Source organism: Ictalurus punctatus, chromosome 4 (genome assembly GCF_001660625.3).
Source record: "Ictalurus punctatus breed USDA103 chromosome 4, Coco_2.0, whole genome shotgun sequence".
NCBI lineage: Eukaryota > Metazoa > Chordata > Actinopteri > Siluriformes > Ictaluridae > Ictalurus > Ictalurus punctatus.
This window is the reverse complement of record NC_071284.1, coordinates 23,659,705-23,681,258: the sequence shown is the minus strand read 5'-3', so window position 1 is coordinate 23,681,258 and position 21,554 is coordinate 23,659,705. Positions and strand designations below refer to the sequence as shown.

Below are 21,554 nucleotides of genomic sequence, written 5' to 3'. Positions count from 1 at the left end.
CCACAACAAGCTAGTGTGCATTGATTGAACCACTCATACCTCTGAAGCAAGTTTGCCTCACACCTCCAGGGTCCGGGGTTCGATTCCCGCTGGTGCCGTGTGTGAGATGAGTTTGCATGTTCTCCCCGTGCTATGGGGGTTTCCTCCGGGTGCTCCGGTTTAAACCCCCAGTCCACAGACATGCATGGTAGGCTGATTGGCGTAGTGTCCGTAGTGTATGAATGGGTGTGTATGTGATTGTGCATTGCGATGGACTGGCACCCTGTCCAGGGTGTAACCCACCTTGTGCCCGATGCTTCCTGGGATAGGCTCCAGGTTTCCCGTGACCCTGAAACGGAGTAAGCGGTTGAAGATGGATGGATGGATGGACTTGTGGGGGCTTAGTGGTTTAGGCTTCATGTTTCAGTTCAGAAGGTTGTGTGTTCAAATCGCAGCATTGCTTAGTTGTATCCTGCATACAGCCAAAACAGCAAATGTACTGTGTTCTTTTATTGTGTACCATGTAAGATATTATAGTGCATTACAGTAAATATGTTTTACAGTTGTTTACTGTAAATTTTACAATACTTTACTGGCAACCCAGTTTGCCCATTACAGTATATTATTGGAAAATCCACAGTCTTTTATATATATATATATATATATATATATATATATATATATATATATATATATATATATATATATATATAGTGTGGAATTTGTCATGGTGCAATTAACAGCAACAACAACAACAACAACAACAACAACAATCCAGTGAGCAGAAGTTCTGAAGGTGGTAATGCCTTGTTGATGAGAGTAGTCATAAGAAAATGGTCAGCTAGTCTGGTTTCAGTTTCAGACAGGAAGGTTAAGGTAACTCAAACAACCACTTTTTACAACCGTGTTGAGCAGACAACCAAGCACAGGAATCTGAGGCCACAGTGGGCACAGGTTCACCAGAACTGGCCAAGTGAAGATTAGATGACTTCAATGCAAATCTAAAGAAACAACTTCAGACACTATATTCGTCTAGGCTGAATGACTACATGTGATTGGGTACAGTAAAGAGGAATTGTGTAAATTTGACCCTTTAAAGCCAAGAGTGATCTGTAAATGGTTACAGTTAATACTTTAATTAAATGAAAATTAATACTAAGATTTGTCTGTGTGCAGGAACAGAATTACAACATTTGACACATTACACAAATCCCATCATTCTTCCATATAAGTCAAAACAGTGTGTTCTTATCGACTGCAAGCAGTAGAGATGATACTTTACATACATTAAGAGTAGCATACTCATTGAGTAATCATCGGGTGCTTGACATTATAAGACTATAAGAGCAGACAGCAGAGGTGGCAATAGGATAAAGGCTAAAAGCCTTTATGAGAATAAGCTAAGAGAGAGAGCCACTGTCGGTCACAAATATAGAGAACAGAATGATACAGTGACTGATGTTGTAATGCTGTTAAAAGTGTTAAAGCATTCCCTTACCTTCCTTCTTTAAGGCACACAGAAAAGATTTCATTTTTACTCCACTAGCTTTCACTGACCGATATAGTCTCCAGAAATAGTCAGAATATGATGTTTCCTCAATTAGGAAATGAAAAATAAAACAGCAGTAGAAAGTGTGAGAGTGAGAGACAGTGATCACAGATCATGATTTGTCTAGAGCTGGCAATAAACTGGAAAAGATTCACACTGGACCCTCCACCCTGCCCCCAACTCTCTCTCTCTCTCTCTCTCTCTCTCTCTCTCTCTCTCTCTCTCTCTCTCTCTCTCTCTCTCTCTCAGTGACTCTGACCATCGCTTCTCACTTCTCACTCATCCCTTCACATGGATTCTTTCAGCATATGTGCATTACTGTGTTTCATCTTTCTTTCATCCTTCCTTTCCTTTTCCTCCTCTCTTTTAATTTTTTAATCTCTCAGTATCAATCTTTCTGAGTTATACAGTATATCTTTCGTATCTCTTGTACCAAATCATTTACTTTCGGCTTAATTTTTTAAAATAATGCTTTATTAGTGTGATTGTCTTTATACACAATAGCATATAACAACTATACAAGTAGTGCTGAAGGTAACTGTGAGATCAAAGCAGAGGCTATTTGCACCCAGGTGAGAATAGAATTGTATACCAACTGCACACAATCACATTGCCAATCCCATTCTTTATCACACCAGTCTGGGACTGGTTTACACTATAGTAAGCTTAAAGCTAGTTAGCTGCTAATGACTGTGGCTACTGGATTAGACAATACAATAGCCTAACAGTAGCTAGCATGATACTGAACTACTGCTAGTTGTTTACACAATATAATAACCTGATGTTATCTAGCTTGCTTTTAATTACATAATATGTAGACTAATATTAGCTTCCTTGTTAGCAAACTTGGCTAATATTGTGTAGCTGGAGAGGTAACATTATCTAAGCTTACTACTTAACAGTCAACATTAACATAAAGGCATAAGGAGCTGGTCAGCTTAACTAATGTTGCTAAATACGGACATAATGAGACACATTTCAGTTCCATACAGGAATTTCTCACATAACTAAACTTGTGAGATAAATGTGGATCAAAGTTAAATAATAGATTCTTCAGTAAGAAGGATCACTTTAAATGATCAGGTTAGTTTTTAAATAAATTACTATATAAAACCAGCTCCTGGTACAGCACTCAGGTTTATGCATAATCACAAATAAAACCTCACTGCACCTGTTCTTTCACATGTACGATCATTTTAATTTGCATTGTGTCATGAATCATGTGGAACAGTTTAGATGACCTATGTGAACATCTACTGAAAAACAAACCCCCTCCACATTAATCTACAGTAGTAAAGGGAACATTTCATTTTTGGCTGAACTATACTTTTAATGCTTCCTAATAGCCTGGATCATTCAAAATTACATATGGTATATACTATTAAAAGAGTAACTTGCAGGAACTCCTAAAACACATTATTCATTAAGTATTTTTTTAAATTAATAAGAATACACCTCAGACAGTTAGAGGTTTAATGAACGAGTTTCTTCAGTGAATTAAAAACAGCTACGGGATTTTAAGAAATAACATTTCAACAAAACATTGTAGTAATCCTTGAACGCACCTTTTTCTGTGCAGCACGAGGAACCCATGCCGATTACCGTACATTCCCAGATCAAACAAGGAAATAGGGTAATAAATAGGAAAGAAGGGAGCAAAGGGGATAAAGGAGGAGTAAATGGACACTTCGGATGCATCTGGAGTTCCTGATGTCCGATTTTGTCTCCATGATGCTGCCTGATCAGAATGTAAACCTCTTAAACTGCAGCTTGTCTCATTCCGCCTGCTGGACAGCTGTGAAGCCCGGATTAACTGTGCCTTATTTCTTTCTTTCTTTTCCATCCATCCATCCATCCATCCATCCATCTATCTATCTATCTATCTATCTATCTATCTATCTATCCATCCATCCATCCATCCATCCATCCATCAATCTGTCTGTCTCTGTCTGTCTGTCTGTCTATCTATCTATCACACTTGGAATAAATAATACAACAATAGATCCTTTTCTTTCTCTCTCTCTCTCTCTCTCTCTCTCTCTCTCTCTCTCTCTCTCTCTCTCTCTCTCTCTCTCTCTCTCAGTTAGTGTCACCTGGTGGATTTCAGAAGTTCTAAGATAAATAAGAACAGTAATTCAATAACACACACACACACACACACACACACACACACACACACACACACACACACACACACACACACACACACACATATATACACACACACACACACACACACACACACACACACACACACACACACACACACACACACACACTCACACATACTTACTTTCATTCTTTCACCCTTAAATTGCATAGAAATATAAATCGTGTACCTTTCAGAATTATTGCCGGCCTTCGTAAAAATGAGCAAAAAACAAACATATATCAAAAAATTAACTTGGACAGTAATTGATACTTTGAGCCCAAGCATACAGAGACATTATATTGTTTTATTTAAACTTTTTACTTTTATTTTGACTTTCAACATTGGTTTCAAACTTCTCAACAGCCTTAAAGTTAATATTTTGTGATGTCTGCCTTGGAGAGGATAACAGCACTGAATCTCTTCCTTGTAGAAGGATCTTGGTTCACCCCTCCATCAATTGTGATCCTTTATATTCTTTCATTTGTGCATGTAGACTTTCCTCCTCAATACAGACCACAGGATTTCTGCCATTTCCTTGCCATTGATTTTTGAGGGGATTATTGATTATTACTTAATTTCACAATAATTGTATTTATTCTAGCCTGCTATAGTGTTGGTTATTGTTCTCACTTTGAATTTTTTTTTTTTATTTTTTTTATTTTTTTTTTTTAAATGTATGTATTTCTGTCATTTCTGATTATTGTTAGTTTTCCATCTGTTTCTGTTTATTGCCTTCAAGGTTTGAGAGATAATCTTGTACTGTGTTCATGCTGGACCCTTAATTCAGTTCCGTTTATTGTGACTTTAATTATTGTTTTAATAAATCCCCCAGAAAAGTGAATCTCTGTCTTGTTACATTTATATCTTTTCTTGTTGCACATACAATACCATAAAATAGTTAATGTACATAATGTATATAATAGTGTGTGACCAGTGACACGTTATTTGTTTTTGCACGCGTTTTCACAAAAATTTGACTCTCAGTGTCAGAATCATTTCACAATCTGTAAATGAGTGTATTAATGCTGAAGACTGAAACTTCATCACAAAAAAGCAGTATTGTAAGTTTACATCACTGTTATCAATTATTTAAAAATTATATTCAAATACAGTAAGTATAAGGTCCTTCACAATTTGTGTGTGTGTGTGTGTGTGTGTGTGTGTGTGTGTGCCTGTGTGTAAGACTCTCACCTATGTCACTCTCTCTGTGGTTCTTGATCAGCTCAGCAAGCTCAAAATTTCCTGCGATGATGGCCACCTGACACACAGTATTTTAGCAGAGTTCACTGAGGTTCAAGAATTCAGAAAAGAAGAAATGGAATTTCAACAGAAACAAATGACTTCATTTGGAAAATTCCATACTGTGTGCACCCAGAACACACAATTCATAGAATATATTTTCTGTTTGGGCTGGGTTTGAATGCGTATGTGTGTGTTATCATACAACATTAGGGACAGTATTCTATAGTAAACAACATGGAAGAGGATGAAACTTTTAGTGCGTTCACCATGCATTCATTGTCTTTTGCATTAAATCTTGGTTTTTAATGTATTATTATATTGTTGTTATTATTATTATTATTTTAAAATATTATACTTTATATAATATTTGTAATTTATTATTACAGTTATTTATGCATCCATCCATTTTCCATACCACTTGTCCTACACTGGAAATGAGACTAAGCCTGGGTTATTCCTTATTATTTTTGCTTTGTTGCATGAATATGATGTTAAAACCTTAATGTACTGTAAGTGCAGATGAGCAGAGTGCAACTAGGTGTGTGTACTCACACAGCTCACCACATTTCAGTAAAAGTGCAGCAGAAATCTTGCCTTTTGCTGCTCCATCTCTAATATAAAACTCTTTAATGGGTGATTTTTTTTGTCCTTTACTCTTATTCTTAGGCTTATTTTAGTCTGAGTGGCTTTATACATACCAGCCCAGGAACGAAATACATCTTTACACTTTCTACAGGAACAGGAAGTGAAAAACAGATAACAGGAAATAGACCAACCTGAAATGGAGTTTGGCTGTTGTAGTTTTTCACCTCTTTATCAGCTCCCCGAACAAGCAGCACACGAGCACATTTATCCTGGAGGAACACACAAAAGGGTAAAATGTAATGGAAGAAATGTAAGCGAGTTCTTTACTTTCGATAGTAAAAAAACCACACACCTGGTTGTAGAGAGCACAAATGTGCATCGCCGTGTTTCCCGATGCATTCTGGGCGCTCATATCAGCTCCATAAAACAGGAGATGCTCAAGATGCTGGACATGACCGTGTCGACAAGCCTGCACGCACACACACACACACACACACACACACACACACACACACACACACACACACACACACACACACACACACACAAAGAGTTCAACATTTACAGATCATATCATACAGTGACAAGATTTTAAGCCTTGCCACAGACTTGCCACTTTATCAGGAACACATAATATACAGGTGCATCTAAAAAAATTTGAATATTGTGGAAAAGTTAATTTTTCCCATAATTTAACTAAAAAAATGGAACTTTCATATATTCTAGATTCATTTCACATAAAGTGAAATATGTCAAGCCTTTTTTGTTTGAATATTGATGATTACGGCTTATAGCTCATGGAAAGAAATAATCCAGTATCTCAAAATATTAGATTAAACAATTTATAATACAGAAATGTCGACCTTCTGAAAAGTATGTTAATTTATGCACTCAATACTTGGTCTGGACTGCTTTTGCACGAATTACTGCATCAATGTGGCGTGGCTTGGAGGCAATCAGCCTGTGGCACTGCTGAGGTGTTCTGGAAGTTCAGGTTGCTTTGATAGTGGCCTTCAGCTCGTCTGTATTGTTGTGTCTGGTGTCTCTCAGAGATTCTCTATGGGGTTCAGGTCAAGCGTGTTGGCTGGCCAATCAAGCAAAGTAATACCACAGTCAGCAAACCAGTTACTAGTAGTTTTGGCACTGCAGGCAGGTGCCAAGTCCTGTTGGAAAATGAAATCAGCATCTCCATAAAGCTTGTCAGCAGATGGAAGCATGAAGTACTCTAAAATCTCCTGGTAGACACTGCACTGACTCTCGACTTGAGAAAACACAGTGGACCAACACCAGCAGATGACATGGCACCCAAAATCATCACTGACTGTGGAAACTTCACACTGGACTTCAAACTTCAAGCAACTTGGATTCTGTTCCTGTCCACTCTTCCTCCAGGCTCTGGGACCTTGATTTCCAAATGAAATGCATAATTTACTTTCATCTTCCCCATGATTGTGGTTGTGTACTGAACCAGACTGAGAGATTAAAGGCTCAGGAAACCTTTGCAGGTGTTGTGAGTTAATTAGCTGATTAGAGCTCTTCTCAGGTCGAAATTTCTGTATTATAAATTCTTTATTCTAATATTTTGAGTTACTGGATTTTTGATTCCCATCGGCTGTAAGCCGAAATCATCAAGATTAAAACAAAAAAAGACCTGAAATATTTCACTTTATTTGTAATGAATCTAACATATATGAAAGTTCCACTTTCTGAATTAAATTATAGAAAAAAACTAACTTTTCCACGCTATTCAATTTTTTGAGATGCACCTGTAAATACTACCATGTCAGTGTCACTGCTGTGATAAGAATCATCCATCACTCAAATATCTTTTCAGTGGTGGTCTACTGATAGTCCTGTTCATACACAGCTGCAGTAAATGGTTGCTGAGTGACCTACATTTTACTTAAACAAAATAAAATGGCCAGCAAATGTATGCAATATACACGAGGTCACAAAATCATGGCCACCAGATGGCAGCATGGCTTTGTAAAATATTAAACTATCTCCATTTATTACTCTGACATGTTGTCAGTTCCAGATTATGGGCAAATTCATCAGCTGTCCAACAAAAGGTGTGACATTTATCAGCTCAGACAGATTCATCTGGGTGCTGATATATATGTTATTGTATTTTATACCACAGTGTGGTTGAATTCTCAAATATAATTGGTCAGAAGGTGTAAATAGTTTGTGTATAACAGCACAGTTCAGACAGTATTTCTGGCTGTAACATGAACGGTAGGGTTATATTAATGTGCTCATTTTTAATACATTATTGTTTCTATAGTAACTGCTCATTTACAGGGACTTGTACGGTGGATGGGCCACATCATCTAAGACTAAGACTAATAATAAATCGATTTTTTAAAAAACAAGGTAAATGTATAATTGTTTATGCAGTGACTTTTCTGGTGACATTTATTTAACATTTGTGGAAGGAGTCTCGGTTGTAAGTGCTTTGTAACAGAGAGAGAGAGAGAGAGAGAGAGAGAGAGAGAGAGAGAGAGAGAGGATTTTGAGGGGATGAATGTTTATCACAGCTGTAACATAAGTGAGAACAGGAACTTTTCTCTTGGACAAGGCATGGCGTGTTGCTCATTAATAAATAAAAAATTCCAATTGTCGAATCGCTGTGGTATAAGCAGAATTACCACACCCTAGTGTCACGATTCCCCCTTGAAGCAGCGTGCTCTAAGCGCGAATGCGCGAGCACCTGCTTTTCCGCTGTTGACCGTAGTGACATTGGGACACGTGTGTTTTGTTTATGTTTGTCATGTCTCCTCCCTGTTCCGTCATTGGCTGGGAATTCACGTGGGTCTGTATTGCTCCCAGCTGATAGCAGTTTACACGCTAATCAGGTCCGCATATATACCGCGCGCTTCCCAGTACACAACGCGGAGTCGTAAGTCAATGGTTCGTGTCATAGTCAGTTCGTGTCATAGTCAGTTCGTGTCATAGTCAGTTCGTGTCATAGTCAGTTCGTGTCATAGTCAGTTCGTGTCATAGTCAGTTCGTGTCATAGTCAGTTCGTGTCATAGTCAGTTCGTGTCATAGTCAGTTCGTGTCATAGTCAGTTCGTGTCATAGTCAGTTCGTGTCATAGTCAGTTCGTGTCATAGTCAGTTCGTGTCATAGTCAGTTCGTGTCATAGTCAGTTGGTGTCATAGTCAGTTGGTGTCATAGTCAGTTGGTGTCATAGTCAGTTGGTGTCATAGTCAGTTGGTGTCATAGTCAGTTGGTGTCATAGTCAGTTGGTGTCATAGTCAGTTGGTGTCATAGTCAGTTGGTGTCATAGTCAGTTCGTGTCATAGTCAGTTCGTGTCATAGTCAGTTCGTGTCATAGTCAGTTCGTGTCATAGTCAGTTCGTGTCATAGTCAGTTCGTGTCATAGTCAGTTCGTGTCATAGTCAGTTCGTGTCATAGTCAGTTCGTGTCATAGTCAGTTCGTGTCATAGTCAGTTCGTGTCATAGTCAGTTCGTGCTGGATTCTCCGCTTCCAGTCCCTCGTTCTAGTTCATGTCTTGTTTTGGTTATCGACCTAGATTCCTGCCTAGCCCTGTGTATGCCTGTTTGCCAATCGCCTGACCTCTTGCATGTTTACGGATTACGTTTTGGATCACGTTTTGGATTTGTCTGCCCGCCTGTCTCTACAAATAAACAACTGTTATCCTGCATTTGCATCCGCCTTATCTCTGCTCCGTCATGACGTGTGACAGAATCTTCCGCCCTAACATGGATGCAGCAGGAGGACTAGAGAGAAGGCATGCCACAGCAACCAGGAAAATCGTAGGACAATACCGCATCGGGGAACGCTCGGATTACTGGCCGCATTTTTCATCCGTGTAATTTCCCCAAAGGTACGCCATTGACTTGCTGCCAGAGACAGCGGGATTGGGGAGCTACCTGCTGGAGTTTCTCTTCAGCTGCCAGGAGTATTTCTGCAGCTTGGCAGTTCCCAAGCCTACTAAGAGAGAGTGGATCGGGTTCCTGGTGTCCAGGTTTTGCGGCCCGGCCCGTGACTGGGCGGAGCAGCTGGTGAGTGCTGGGTCGCCAGCCCTCCATGATGTCACTCAGTTTACAGAGCTGTTTATGGAGGAGTTTTCACAGCCTGGACAACTTTGTGGTCTTGATTTACTGGGGTGGAGAGTCAAGGGACAGCCCCAGATGGACCCACCATTCAACCTCTATTATGAGGAGATGGACAGGGCAGTAACCAGCGATCCACTTCAGTTTCCGGCCAACACGGGGGCGAAATCCCCGAGATGTATGACCGAGGGCTGCGGGAGAGAGACTCAGCTTCAATGTCCCACTTGCAGGAAGCCGGGTCTCCAGGAAGCTTTCTTCTGCTCTCAGGAATGGTTCAAGAGCAGCTGGCGGGAGCATAAGAAACTCCACCGGAGAGCCCGTGCAGAGACCCAGCCCGGGACCGACAGGGTGACCTCAGAGCTCGAACCTGAGCCCCACGAGGTGGGCTCACCCGCCGAGCTCCAACAAAAGGTCCAAGTCAAGTCTCACGTCCCTGAGATCCAAGTCAAGTCTCACGTCCCTGAGATCCAAGTCAAGTCTCACGTCCCTGAGCTCCAGGTCCAGCCTCCAGTCCCTGAGCTCCAGGTCCAGCCTCCAGTCAGGAAGGTCCAGGTCAAGTCTCACGTCCCTGACGCCCAAGCCAAGCCTCCAGGCTCTGACGCCCAAGCCAAGCCTCCAGGCTCTGACGCCCAAGCTCTGCTAATATCTCAGCCTAAGGAACAAATGCTGCTCACGCCCAAGTCTACCAACCCGGTTGCCCCAGTTCAACCCACTGACACGCACAGCCCAGTTCTGCTCACGCCCCAGTCCGCCGACACGCCCAGCCAAGCTCTGTTCACGCCCCAATCTGCCGACATGCACCGCCAAGTTCTGCTCACGCCCCAGTCTGCCGACACGCACCGCCAAGCTCCGCTCACGCCACAGTCTGCCGACACGCACCGCCAAGTTCCGCTCACACCCCAGTCCGCCGACACGGCCAGCCAAGCTCCGCCCATGCCCAAGGTTCACCTACTGACCTCAGAGCCTCAGCCTCCCTGTTCAGCTGTGGACGTCACTCAGCCTCCCTGCTCCATGGCAGATAGCGTTCCCCTCTTCTGCTTCGAGGAGACCCACGCTCCTCTCCCTGGCCGCACGGAGACCCACGCTCCTCTCCCTGGCCTTACAGGGGACTTCGCTCTGCCTTCCAGTTCAGCTGGGGACGTCGCTCCGCTTTCAGGCGCCGACAAGGACGTCGCCCTGCTTCCCTGCTCTGCCGAGTACAGCGCTCTGCCTTCCTGCTCCGCCGAGGACGTCGCTCTGCCTTCCTGCTCCGCCGAGGACGTCGCTCTGCCTTCCTGCTCCGACGAGCGTGTCGCTCTGCCTTCCTGCTCCGACGAGCGTGTCGCTCTGCCTTCCTGCTCCGACGAGCGTGTCGCTCTGCCTTCCTGCTCCGACGAGCGTGTCGCTCTGCCTTCCTGCTCCGACGAGGGTGTCGCCCTGCCTTCCTGCTCCGACGAGGGTGTCGCCCTGCCTTCCTGCTCCGACGAGGGTGTCGCCCTGCCTTCCTGCTCCGACGAGGGTGTCGCCCTGCCTTCCTGCTCCGACGAGGGTGTCGCCCTGCTTCCCTGCTCCGCCGAGTACAGTGCTCTGTTTCCCTGCTCCGACGAGTACAGTGCTCTACCTTCCTGCTCCGACGAGGGTGTCGCCCTGCCTTCCTGCTCCGACGAGGGTGTCGCCCTGCCTTCCTGCTCCGACGAGGGTGTCGCCCTGCCTTCCTGCTCCGACGAGGGTGTCGCCCTGCTTCCCTGCTCCGCCGAGGGTGTCGCCCTGCTTCCCTGCTCCGCCGAGTACAGTGCTCTGTTTCCCTGCTCCGCCGAGTACAGTGCTCTGTTTCCCTGCTCCGCCGAGTACAGTGCTCTACCTTCCTGCTCCGACGAGGGTGTCGCTCTGCCTTCCTGCTCCGACGAGGGTGTCGCTCTGCCTTCCTGCTCCGACGAGGGTGTCGCTCTGCCTTCCTGCTCCGACGAGGGTGTCGCTCTGCCTTCCTGCTCCGACGAGGGTGTCGCCCTGCTTCCCTGCTCCGCCGAGTACAGTGCTCTGTTTCCCTGCTCCGACGAGTACAGTGCTCTACCTTCCTGCTCCGACGAGGGTGTCGCTCTGCCTTCATGCTCCGACGAGGGTGTCGCTCTGCCTTCATGCTCCGACGAGGGTGTCGCCCTGCTTCCCTGCTCCGACGAGTACAGTGCTCTGTTTCCCTGCTCCGCTGAGGTCGTCGCTCAGCCTCCCTGTCCAGCTGAGGTCGTCGCTCAGCCTCCCTGTCCAGCTGAGGTCGTCGCTCAGCCTCCCTGTCCAGCTGAGGTCGTCGCTCAGCCTCCCTGTCCAGCTGAGGTCGTCGCTCAGCCTCCCTGCTCCATGGCAGATAGCGTTCCCCTCTTCTGCTTCGAGGAGACCCACGCTCCTCTCCCTGGCCGCACGGAGACCCACCCTCCTCTCCCTGGCCTTACAGGGGACTTCGCTCTGCCTTCCAGTTCAGCTGGGGACGTCGCTCCGCTTTCAGGCGCCGACGAGGACGTCGCCCTGCTTCCCTGCTCTGCCGAGTACAGCGCTCTGTTTCCCTGCACCGCCGAGGACGTCGCCCTGCCTTCCTGCTCCGCCGAGGACGTCGCCCTGCCTTCCTGCTCCGCCGAGGACGTCGCCCTGCCTTCCTGCTCCGCCGAGGGCGTCGCCCTGGCTTCCTGCTCCGCCGAGGGCGTCGCCCTGCTTCCCTGCTCTGCCGAGGACATCGCTCAGCCCCCCTGTCCAGCTGAGGTCGTCGCTCTGCTTCCCTACGCCGCCAAGAACACTGTGCAGTTTCCTGGCGCTGCTCGGGACATTCAGCCCAGGGGGCCGGGGCCGCCAATGAAATGGGATGACTCATGGCACTCCGGGAGAAGTGCCTTTGGGGGGGGGGGGGGGGGTTCTGTCATGATTCCCCCTTGAAGCAGCGTGCTCTAAGCGCGAATGCGCGAGCACCTGCTTTTCCGCTGTTGACCGTAGTGACATTGGGACACGTGTTTTGTTTGTCATGTCTCCTCCCTATTCCGTCATTGGCTGGGAATTCACGTGGGTCTGTATTGCTCCCAGCTGATAGCAGTTTACACGCTAATCAGGTCCGCATATATACCGCGCGCTTCCCAGCACACAACACGGAAGATTAAGTAAGAAGTAGTAAGTCGTAAGTCGTAAGTAAATGTTTAGCGTTAGTTTAGTTCGCGTCATAGTCAGTTTGTGTCATAGTCAGTTCGTGCTGGATTCTCTGCTTCCAGTCCCTCGTTCTAGTTCGTGTCTTGTTTTGGTTATCGACCTAGATTCCTGCCTAGCCCCGTGTATGCCTGTTTGCCAATCGCCTGACCTCTCGCATGTTTACGGATTACGTTTTGGATCACGTTTTGGATTTGTCTGCCTGCCTGTCTCTACAAATAAACAACTGTTATCCTGCACTTGCATCCGCCTTATCTCTGCTCCGTCACGATGTGTGACACCTAGACTATGATGTTATACAAAAATAATGTCTGCTGCAGTACATTTGTACACTGACAAGGCAGCAGTGTTAGAATAGTAAATCTCTAAATGTCAGGCTGGATTTACTGTAAGACTCAAGCACTCCACCCACAGAACGTCTGACACATAGCTTCCCACAACTATTAAAACTGTGTCAGTTATATTTGCCACTTTTATTGGTCCATTGTGATATGAATTCATAGGGGTGCCAATAATTGTTTCACACCTATATTTAACAAAGATATATATATATATATATATATAATCTCTCATAAACATAAACCTGTGTTTTGTTTGCAATTGTTTGATATACATGAGAGCAGAGTATTTTTGTGAATCGTTTGAGCAAAGGATCGAAAGGTTAAACAATAAAGACATTTTTTCACAGCCTTCTTTGCTCATATTTACCAAGGGTGCCAATATTAGTGGAGGGCATTGTACATGAGACTGACACTGGGTTATTCCTTAAGTGCAGATGAACAGAGTGTAACTAGGTGTGTGTACTCACACAGCTCAACACATTTCAGTAAAAGTGCAGTAGAAACCTTCCTCTTTGCTACTCCATCTTTAATATAAAAATCTTTAATGGGTGAATTTTTGTCCATTGCGCTTGGGCTTATTTTACTGAGTGAGCAAATGATAGCAAGTGATAGCAATGAGCGTTTAAGAGAGCTAGACTGTCTCAGAAAAGTTTTGCGAGGTTTACAGTATCCTAGAACATTAAACTCAGTTACTGTATAAGCGTGGTCTCTAAGAAGTACAGTAAACCATGCTGCTTCCAGGTTGTTTTTGCAACGTTTTTACAACCGTCTCCCCCAACAAATCATACAAAAACAAATAGTCTGTGACTGGTCATTTGCAGTGTCTGTGAAGTGGCCACTTCCAGGGTTCTTGGCAACATACAGTATAGTGATAATAACTGCCAGACTGTCCAATCATAGCTAGAGGTCTCACTTACAAAATTGGTCTGGATATGACTATTTACTGAGCTCTTTCTATCTCTCTCTCTCTCTCTCTCTCTCTCTCACACACACACTCACACACACACACACGTGCCAATGGACACAATATGAAGGAAATCAAACAGATATGTGATATGACTGACATCTCACACGAAAAGGTTATCAGCTTCAAGGCATCAACATTTAGTGAATATAAAGGTTCAGACACACACACACACACACACACACACACACACACACACACACACACACACACACTCAATGCCTTAGCTTTCCAATACTGGCATTCTGGCATCATTCACACACAACAATGTCTTTATCAAATTAAGAAACTGTTATTTACAATTGAAAACAATAGTCATGTAATAATATTTCATCAGCTTTACTTTAATTTGTGGGTTTGTTACATTCAAGAAAGAACAGGTAAGTTAGCTGAACATGCTATCAGAATATTCTATACTATTCTACACTATTCTTGGAGTGCTTTTGGGGTCCTTTAAGAAGGGCATTACATTACAACAAATGTAGGATTTTCCAGGAAATTATTATTTTAGTAACAATGAAGAATGATCATTTAAGAATGATGAAAAACATGTGCAATAAATATTTAAGTTAGAATTTTTTAAATTAATTTGATGGAGACCCCAGGAGATAAATCCTTCCCTTTGCACAGACTGCTGTCTTCATGGGCTATACGGAGTTGCAGTTCTATAAATAAAAGCATTTCTATTGTTTGTCCAGAAATAGGGCACAAATATGGTTTTATTTTGGAGCTCAGTAAAGCAGTAATTAGTTCAGGCTACTGGAGTAAACCACTCCACAAACAAATAATGCATCTCCAGTTCATATGATGTTAGTGAACTGGATCTTTGTTCCATGAGCAGGGTTGCCAGGTATAATATCTGTGTATAGATGGACGTTGCAAATCAGAAATGTGCACCACTGTTAACTTGTTTCTCCATAAAATAGACTGAGGAAAAAAAAAAAGACAAACATGTCTACTTTTTTAATATATCTTAACATTTTTGGGTGCCCGGTGGTTTAGTGGTTAGCATGTTCGACTATTTAGTTATTCAACTCATTCTACATTTAGTTGGGAAATGCCAGACCTGTCTCCAACTGTTAAGTGGAATATGCCTGTGTCAAAAATCCCTAATATAGAGCTCAACTAATACTTCACTGGAGCAAACAAATTTGACTGATGAGCCACTCAATAAATCTCATCTCAATAAAGAGTTAGATGTGCCTTTAATACAAGTTTACTTTGCAATTACTTGGTGTTACCTAGCTGCAAATTGCTGTGAGTGTCAAAATCAGTAATTATACTGTCAGTTATGCTGATGCAGGTATGACTGACAACAAGGGGAATGAAAGTGACTCATAATCAGTTTTACCACTACCACTAGGTTACTGCATATGCATGCTCAAGAGTGTGGGTAAACATCCTCACGCACATGAAGAACTTGATAAATCATATCCTATTCACATTTGCTTTCTAGAAATTTGAACCTTTGGTTTTATTTACTAACATGGTATTTTAATCAATCTCAGTGGAACTGTCATAAAAGTATTTTATGGCAGTGTTAATATGACAAGACTGGTTGATATTAGATCATACTTTAAATGATTAAATGGCACATTTGGAGACATCACTGTACTTACTTCTATCAATCACCCAAAATGCACGCTTAAGTTGCACTTGCTAATATAATTGTATGGACATTCTGTAATTTTATTTATCATATTTTCTCCACCCCACCACACCCTTGAGACTTGAGACTTGACTTTTCTTTGCCCTGCAGTGCTGCAGTGTTCAGCTTTATTGCATGCAGTAATCAGGGTTAATGTGCTCTGGCAGAGAGAAGATTGACCCTAAACGAATTAACTTTCTAAAATAAGATACCTAACAAAGTGATGAGAAAATGCTTTTGTTTCATTGCTTGCCTTTGTGTGGTGTGGTTCTTTTTGTGTGGTTTTAATAACCTTTATGCTTTAGAAAATATTTTTGCCCCTTACAAGCACTATACTTCACACATACATATTAGTAAAGTAGGACTGAAAATATAATCTGAGAGACTGATAAAAAACAATAAATAAATAAATAAAAAAAAGAATAAAAACAGTTCTTATTATTGGACTCTGATTACACTATACCAGAGGTCAAAGGTCACCTGATGAACTTCATGCCAGCCATTCTCATCCTGGCAGGTGATGCTGGCGTGCTCGTGAAGAAGGAGCTCACAGCAGCCTGAGTCGCCACCCACCATGGCTGTGTGATACAGCGCCGATAAACCACGACTGTCCTTATAATCTGGTGATGCCCCCAACTCCAGCAGAGTCTGATGGGAAAGTAATACTGTGTTAACACTTGCATTATTTTAGGGAATCTTTTTTATACCACAATCACACCTCCATCTTTCTCTGGCTATGCTTGAAATGCATATTCTGCATACTACTCATACTAAACCCTTCCCATAATTAGTATGTAGCATGTGAACAACATGAATACTTATAATATGGCAAAGATACACAAATTATGTACTAATGCATTCCAAAATGCAACCTAGTCATAATATGTAAAAGGAAAGCTTTAGTGGGCTCAAAACCTGATTAAAAAAAAAAAAAAAACTAATTAAACTTTAGTTATAAAGTGAAGCTAGGTGTAAAAATAAGTAATATAATTTAATTATATATATAAGCGATAAAGATACAGAGCAGTACAGAATATATCTTGAAGTGATCTGTTTTGCAGTTTTAAGGCTGAATACAGAGTACATTAATGTGTAACAAGGTCATGAGGCTGTCAATCAAACTAAAGCCAAAACATTTCAAACAAATAACTCACTTAAGCTTAGATTTGGTTTCACTTATTTACTTCAGATGACCATGGATATACTAAAACCAGCAAGAGAGAAGATGAGGACAGGTCAGATGACAAGTAAGTAGATATAATAGTGGACATTAAATATTCAGAGATATGTAGTAGGCCTGGCAATAATATTGTTGGAGATTAAATTTGATTTATTATTAAGATTCCTAATCATTTATCAGCAGTAATAACATTGCCAGCAAAGTTATGTTTTGATTTCAAAATACATTGTCACACTTAATGTTGTTAATGCCTATAAGCATTGTTCTTTAAAACTAAGAAGTTTGTGTGTGCTCATATTGCCCACAACTGAGAGTAAGAATTCTGCCACTGTGTAAAGAATAGAGTTATAGTGTAATTAGCTTTAAATGTTGCAGGAAATGGAAAAATAGATAGATTGATAATTTATTTGTCCTCAAAGAGGAAATTTTTTTCCACCATGGGTGTGTAGAAAAACATAAACACAACAACACCATACATGTCAACCAGCAAAACAATCACAGACATAGAATGGAGAAGGGGACAAAAAAAACCCCATCAGGATCATACAACAAATGCCAGAGCATAAGATGGCATCACAATGTCTGATTACCTATGTGTTTAACACTCATATTACCATAGGAACAAAACTCCTACCATAGCTAGCCTTTCTGCACATAGGCAGTCTATACTTGCGGCCAGAAGGAAGGGGGTTGAAATGTTTATAAAGTGGGTGGTCTGGATCATTTAACATTTTCTGTGCCTTCCGGAACGTATATGAAATGACAGTCTGATAAATTAAGGTGGGAAAACCAATAGTTTTTCTCACTAAATTAGTTATCTTTAATAGTTTGTTCTTATTGGTAACTGGAAGAAGCAAATGGAACCATACATGAGAATCAGCTCAATAATACTTAGATACAGAAGAAGAAGCAGACTAGGCTGAACAGACAGATGTTTAAGTTTATGAATAACTGTCAGTCTCTGTTGACAGCATTTGTAAATACCTAGAGTGTGCTGATTGAAGTTGAGATGTTTATCCAATGTAATGTCCAGATATCTGAAATGCTCCACCCTTTCAACCATCCCTCCATTAATGATAATACTGGAAGAATGGGTCAGTGTTTTGGAAGAGCTAAAAACCAGTTCCTTATTCTTTTCAATATTAAGGTGGAGAAAGTTATCATCACACCATGTACTAAAATGTGCTATGGAGCGTTGATAATCCAAAAAAGAATCCATCCATCCATCCATCCATCCATCCATCCATCCATCCATCCATCCATCCATCCATCCATCTTCTATACCGCTTATCCTTCTCAGGGTCATGGGGAAACCTGGAGCCTATCCCAGGGAGCATGGGGCATAAGGCAGGGTACACACTGGACAGGGTGCCAATCCATTGCAGGGCACAATCACATACACATTCACACACCCATTCATACACCCATTCATACACTATGGACACTTTGAAAACGCCAATCCGCCTACCAAGCATGTCTTTGGACTTGGGGAGGAAACCGGAGTACCCTGAGGAAACCCCCGCAGCACGGGGAGAACATGCAAACTCCACACAGATGGGGCCATCGAACCCTGACTGGACTCTGACAGTCATTTTTTTATAGAGAATATAAAGGAGTGGATTAAGTACACATCCTTGAGGGAGCCAGTGTTGAAAACAATAATGGGCGATAATGCATTGTCCACTTTTACCACATGTAGTCTATTACAAAGGAAATTATAAATCCAGTGTATTAGTGGTGATGGAACTTGCAGACACTGTCGCTTCTTGATTACCTGATGATGCTGAATTGTGTTAAAAGCAGAGCTAAAGTCAATGAAAAGAAGTCTGGCATAATTTCCAGGAATATCCAGGTGTTGAAGTAGACAGTGCAAGAGACAAGCCACTGTATACTCTGTACCTCTCTTCCACTTATATGCAAATTGGAGGCAATCCAAAAAGGGTGAAACATATGGAAGCATAATGTTTTGAACCATTTTCTCAAAGCATTTCATTAGGATCAAAGGTAATGATGCCAGCCTGTAGTGATTTAACTCTTTTGGATGAGTTTTTTGGGAACAGGAATAACAATTGATGTTTTCCATGTGACTGGTATTGTTGAAGCACAAAGTGATCGAAGGAAAAGAGAATGAAGAATGGAGGTTAATTTCAGAGTGCAGTTTTTCAAGACCTGACCTGGAATTCCATCTGGCCCAGGAGCCTTATTCAGTTTTCATCTAATAAGCTGGAAATAGACATCCTGCTTAGTTAGAAGCGACATATAATACAGTTCTTGAGAAGGCAAAGAATCCAAAAGGCTATCACACTCTGCTGAAAAATTAGAGGTATCAAAATGGGCATAGAAATGATTAAGAGTATCAACAAAGGTGGTGGGATCTGGTACAGAAACAGTCTGTTTAACTGCTTGTCCAGCAAGAGACCTGACTCACTGAAAAGCCCGTTTGGTGTTTATATTTGCAGAGTCCTGATCCAATTTGTTTTTATACTTCTTTTTGGCCTTAAAGATTTCAGTTTTAATGTCCTGATGTGTAATTTTGAGACCAGCAAAGTCCTTCCGCTTAAAGGCAAGTTTTCTTGAAAGAGAAAACTTAAAGGCAACTTAAAGGCAAGAGATTTTATCGATGAGTTGATCCATGGTTTTGAATTTGGGTATGTTCTGATAGTCTTTACTGGTATCAAGGAATCCATACAGAATTTAATGTGATCAGTAATAAGTCTGTTTATCAAGCTCTCCCTCAAAGACTTCCCAGTCTGTACCCTCAAAGCAGCCTTGAAGGCATGCAATAGCATCCTCCGACCATTGAGGGACGCTGTGTATTACCGGCCTGCATTGTTTCAGCTGTTGTTTGTAAACAGGAAAATTAAATGGATAACATTATTATCCGCTAATATTAGCGGTGGGAGAGCTCTAGCTTTATAGGCTTCTGGGATATTACTGTAACAGAAATCTATAGTTTTATTTAATCTTGTAGGTACATCTACATATTGATTGAAGGCTGGCAATGAGTAATCAAGCTGACAGCTGTTGAAATCACCAAGAAGTAGTACTGGAGCATCCAGGTATTTGCTGAGCATAGTCTGTGTATTATATACTATCTGGTCAGCCGTTGCCTTGATATTAGCGCTTTGTGGAACATAAACATAACTAAGCACAACAGTCGAGAACTCCCTGGGGAGGTAAAAGGCATGGGCGAACAGGGTGAGCAGCTCCAGGTCCAGATTACAAGTCTTCCTGTGTACGTTCATGTTAGTACACCACCGCGAGTTGATGTACATACACACACCACCTCCCTGCTCTTTACCCGAATTACTGGTTCTGTCAGCCTGGAAGATATCAAAACCTTGGTATCCAGGACAGACTCATCCAGCTAGGACTCTGTCAAAGCGAAAACACATGCCTCCCTGAATGATACATCCATGACACATTTCGCATGCAACAAGTCCCTTTTGTTTTAAAATGAATGAACACTTGAAAGGATGATTTAGGGTAGTGGAGGTTTAAAAGGACACCTTCTGAGTCTGCAACATACCCCTCCTTGCCTTCCTCTTTTCATCTTTAAGACAGATGTTAATGTTATATCAAGTAAAGTGACGATAGATTGGTTCAGTTGGCAGTGGATAGAGTTACGAAGGAGTAGAAGTTCATCCCATGAATAGGCGAGTCCATGCCCCTCTCTGACATAATTTAATTGAATACTCCAAACAGTGCCGTCACTAACCATCCATGTAATTATAAACATAATCTAAATCCAACCTGTCCAATTTCCCATGATATTTCAGTCGTAGATAAACAACAAAGAAATATACAAACAAACAAATAAACAAACGCACGCACACACAAAAAATGCGAGTTTTAGTAACCACTGGACGTTTTCTAAGCTGGCAATTCAGCCACTTAAGTTCAAAACATATACAGTATCATCAGAGAAATGGGATCCAAATTCACACTTGCTTAACTTGATTTTCTAGTCAGCATTTCTCAAATTACTTGCATACACTTCCTTGCCTCTATTTTGGAAAAACTGCCGGGTGATTCCAACTGTCTGAGCATAGGTATTACATAGCAATTACATAGGTAATTCTGAGGTCTGAATACTATATTTTGATATTCACTCCTTCTAACTCGACTCCAAAAACAGCAAAGTGTGAACAAGCTAAATATCTTGATATTGTTATTCAGTGTCATTGCTCTGTTAGTTACTTGATGTAGGAGAGTAAACTTATTTATGTTAATTGTGCCATCTGTGCTAGTAAGGTTTTCTGTGCATCTTTAACCACAAAAACCTTAGGTCTGTAAAAATACAAAAATGAAGCAGTATTGGCTACACTATAAGTGAACTACAGGTTCAAGGAGTCACATGACTGTATAATATACCAAATGAATATTTTTTCACATGCATACTACTACAAGGAATAGGAAAGATACTGTATATAATGATGGGGTATACAGTATACACAGTATCCATTCTGAACACAGTCTCTGCCCTTCCATACCATTAGTGTGTACTTGTTGTTAGCGCGAGCTGCTCGGTGTAAGGCTGTCATGCCATCTTTAGCTCTGAAGTCCAGATGAGCTCCTCCATTCTTTAGCACCTTAATGATATCAGCCATGTTCTCCAAGTGAGCAGCAGACGTCAGGGGCGTCTCTGTGCAGGAATAACACACACACAC

At 42.0% G+C, this 21,554-nt stretch overlaps 1 protein-coding gene across 1 annotated transcript in view; it reads right to left on the bottom strand.

The window, feature by feature from the left end:
* The window catches only part of LOC124628034 (SH3 and multiple ankyrin repeat domains protein 2), a 161,987-nt gene that overhangs the window by 78,299 nt on the left and 62,134 nt on the right, over window positions 1–21,554 (bottom strand). The window contains exons 6-10 of the mRNA XM_053678083.1: window positions 21,378–21,529; window positions 16,185–16,352; window positions 5,860–5,976; window positions 5,699–5,776; window positions 4,872–4,938 (exon numbers count right to left, since the gene is read on the bottom strand). Of these exons, the coding sequence (XP_053534058.1) occupies window positions 4,872–4,938; window positions 5,699–5,776; window positions 5,860–5,976; window positions 16,185–16,352; window positions 21,378–21,529 (582 nt within the window). The remainder of the gene's footprint in view (window positions 1–4,871; window positions 4,939–5,698; window positions 5,777–5,859; window positions 5,977–16,184; window positions 16,353–21,377; window positions 21,530–21,554) is intronic.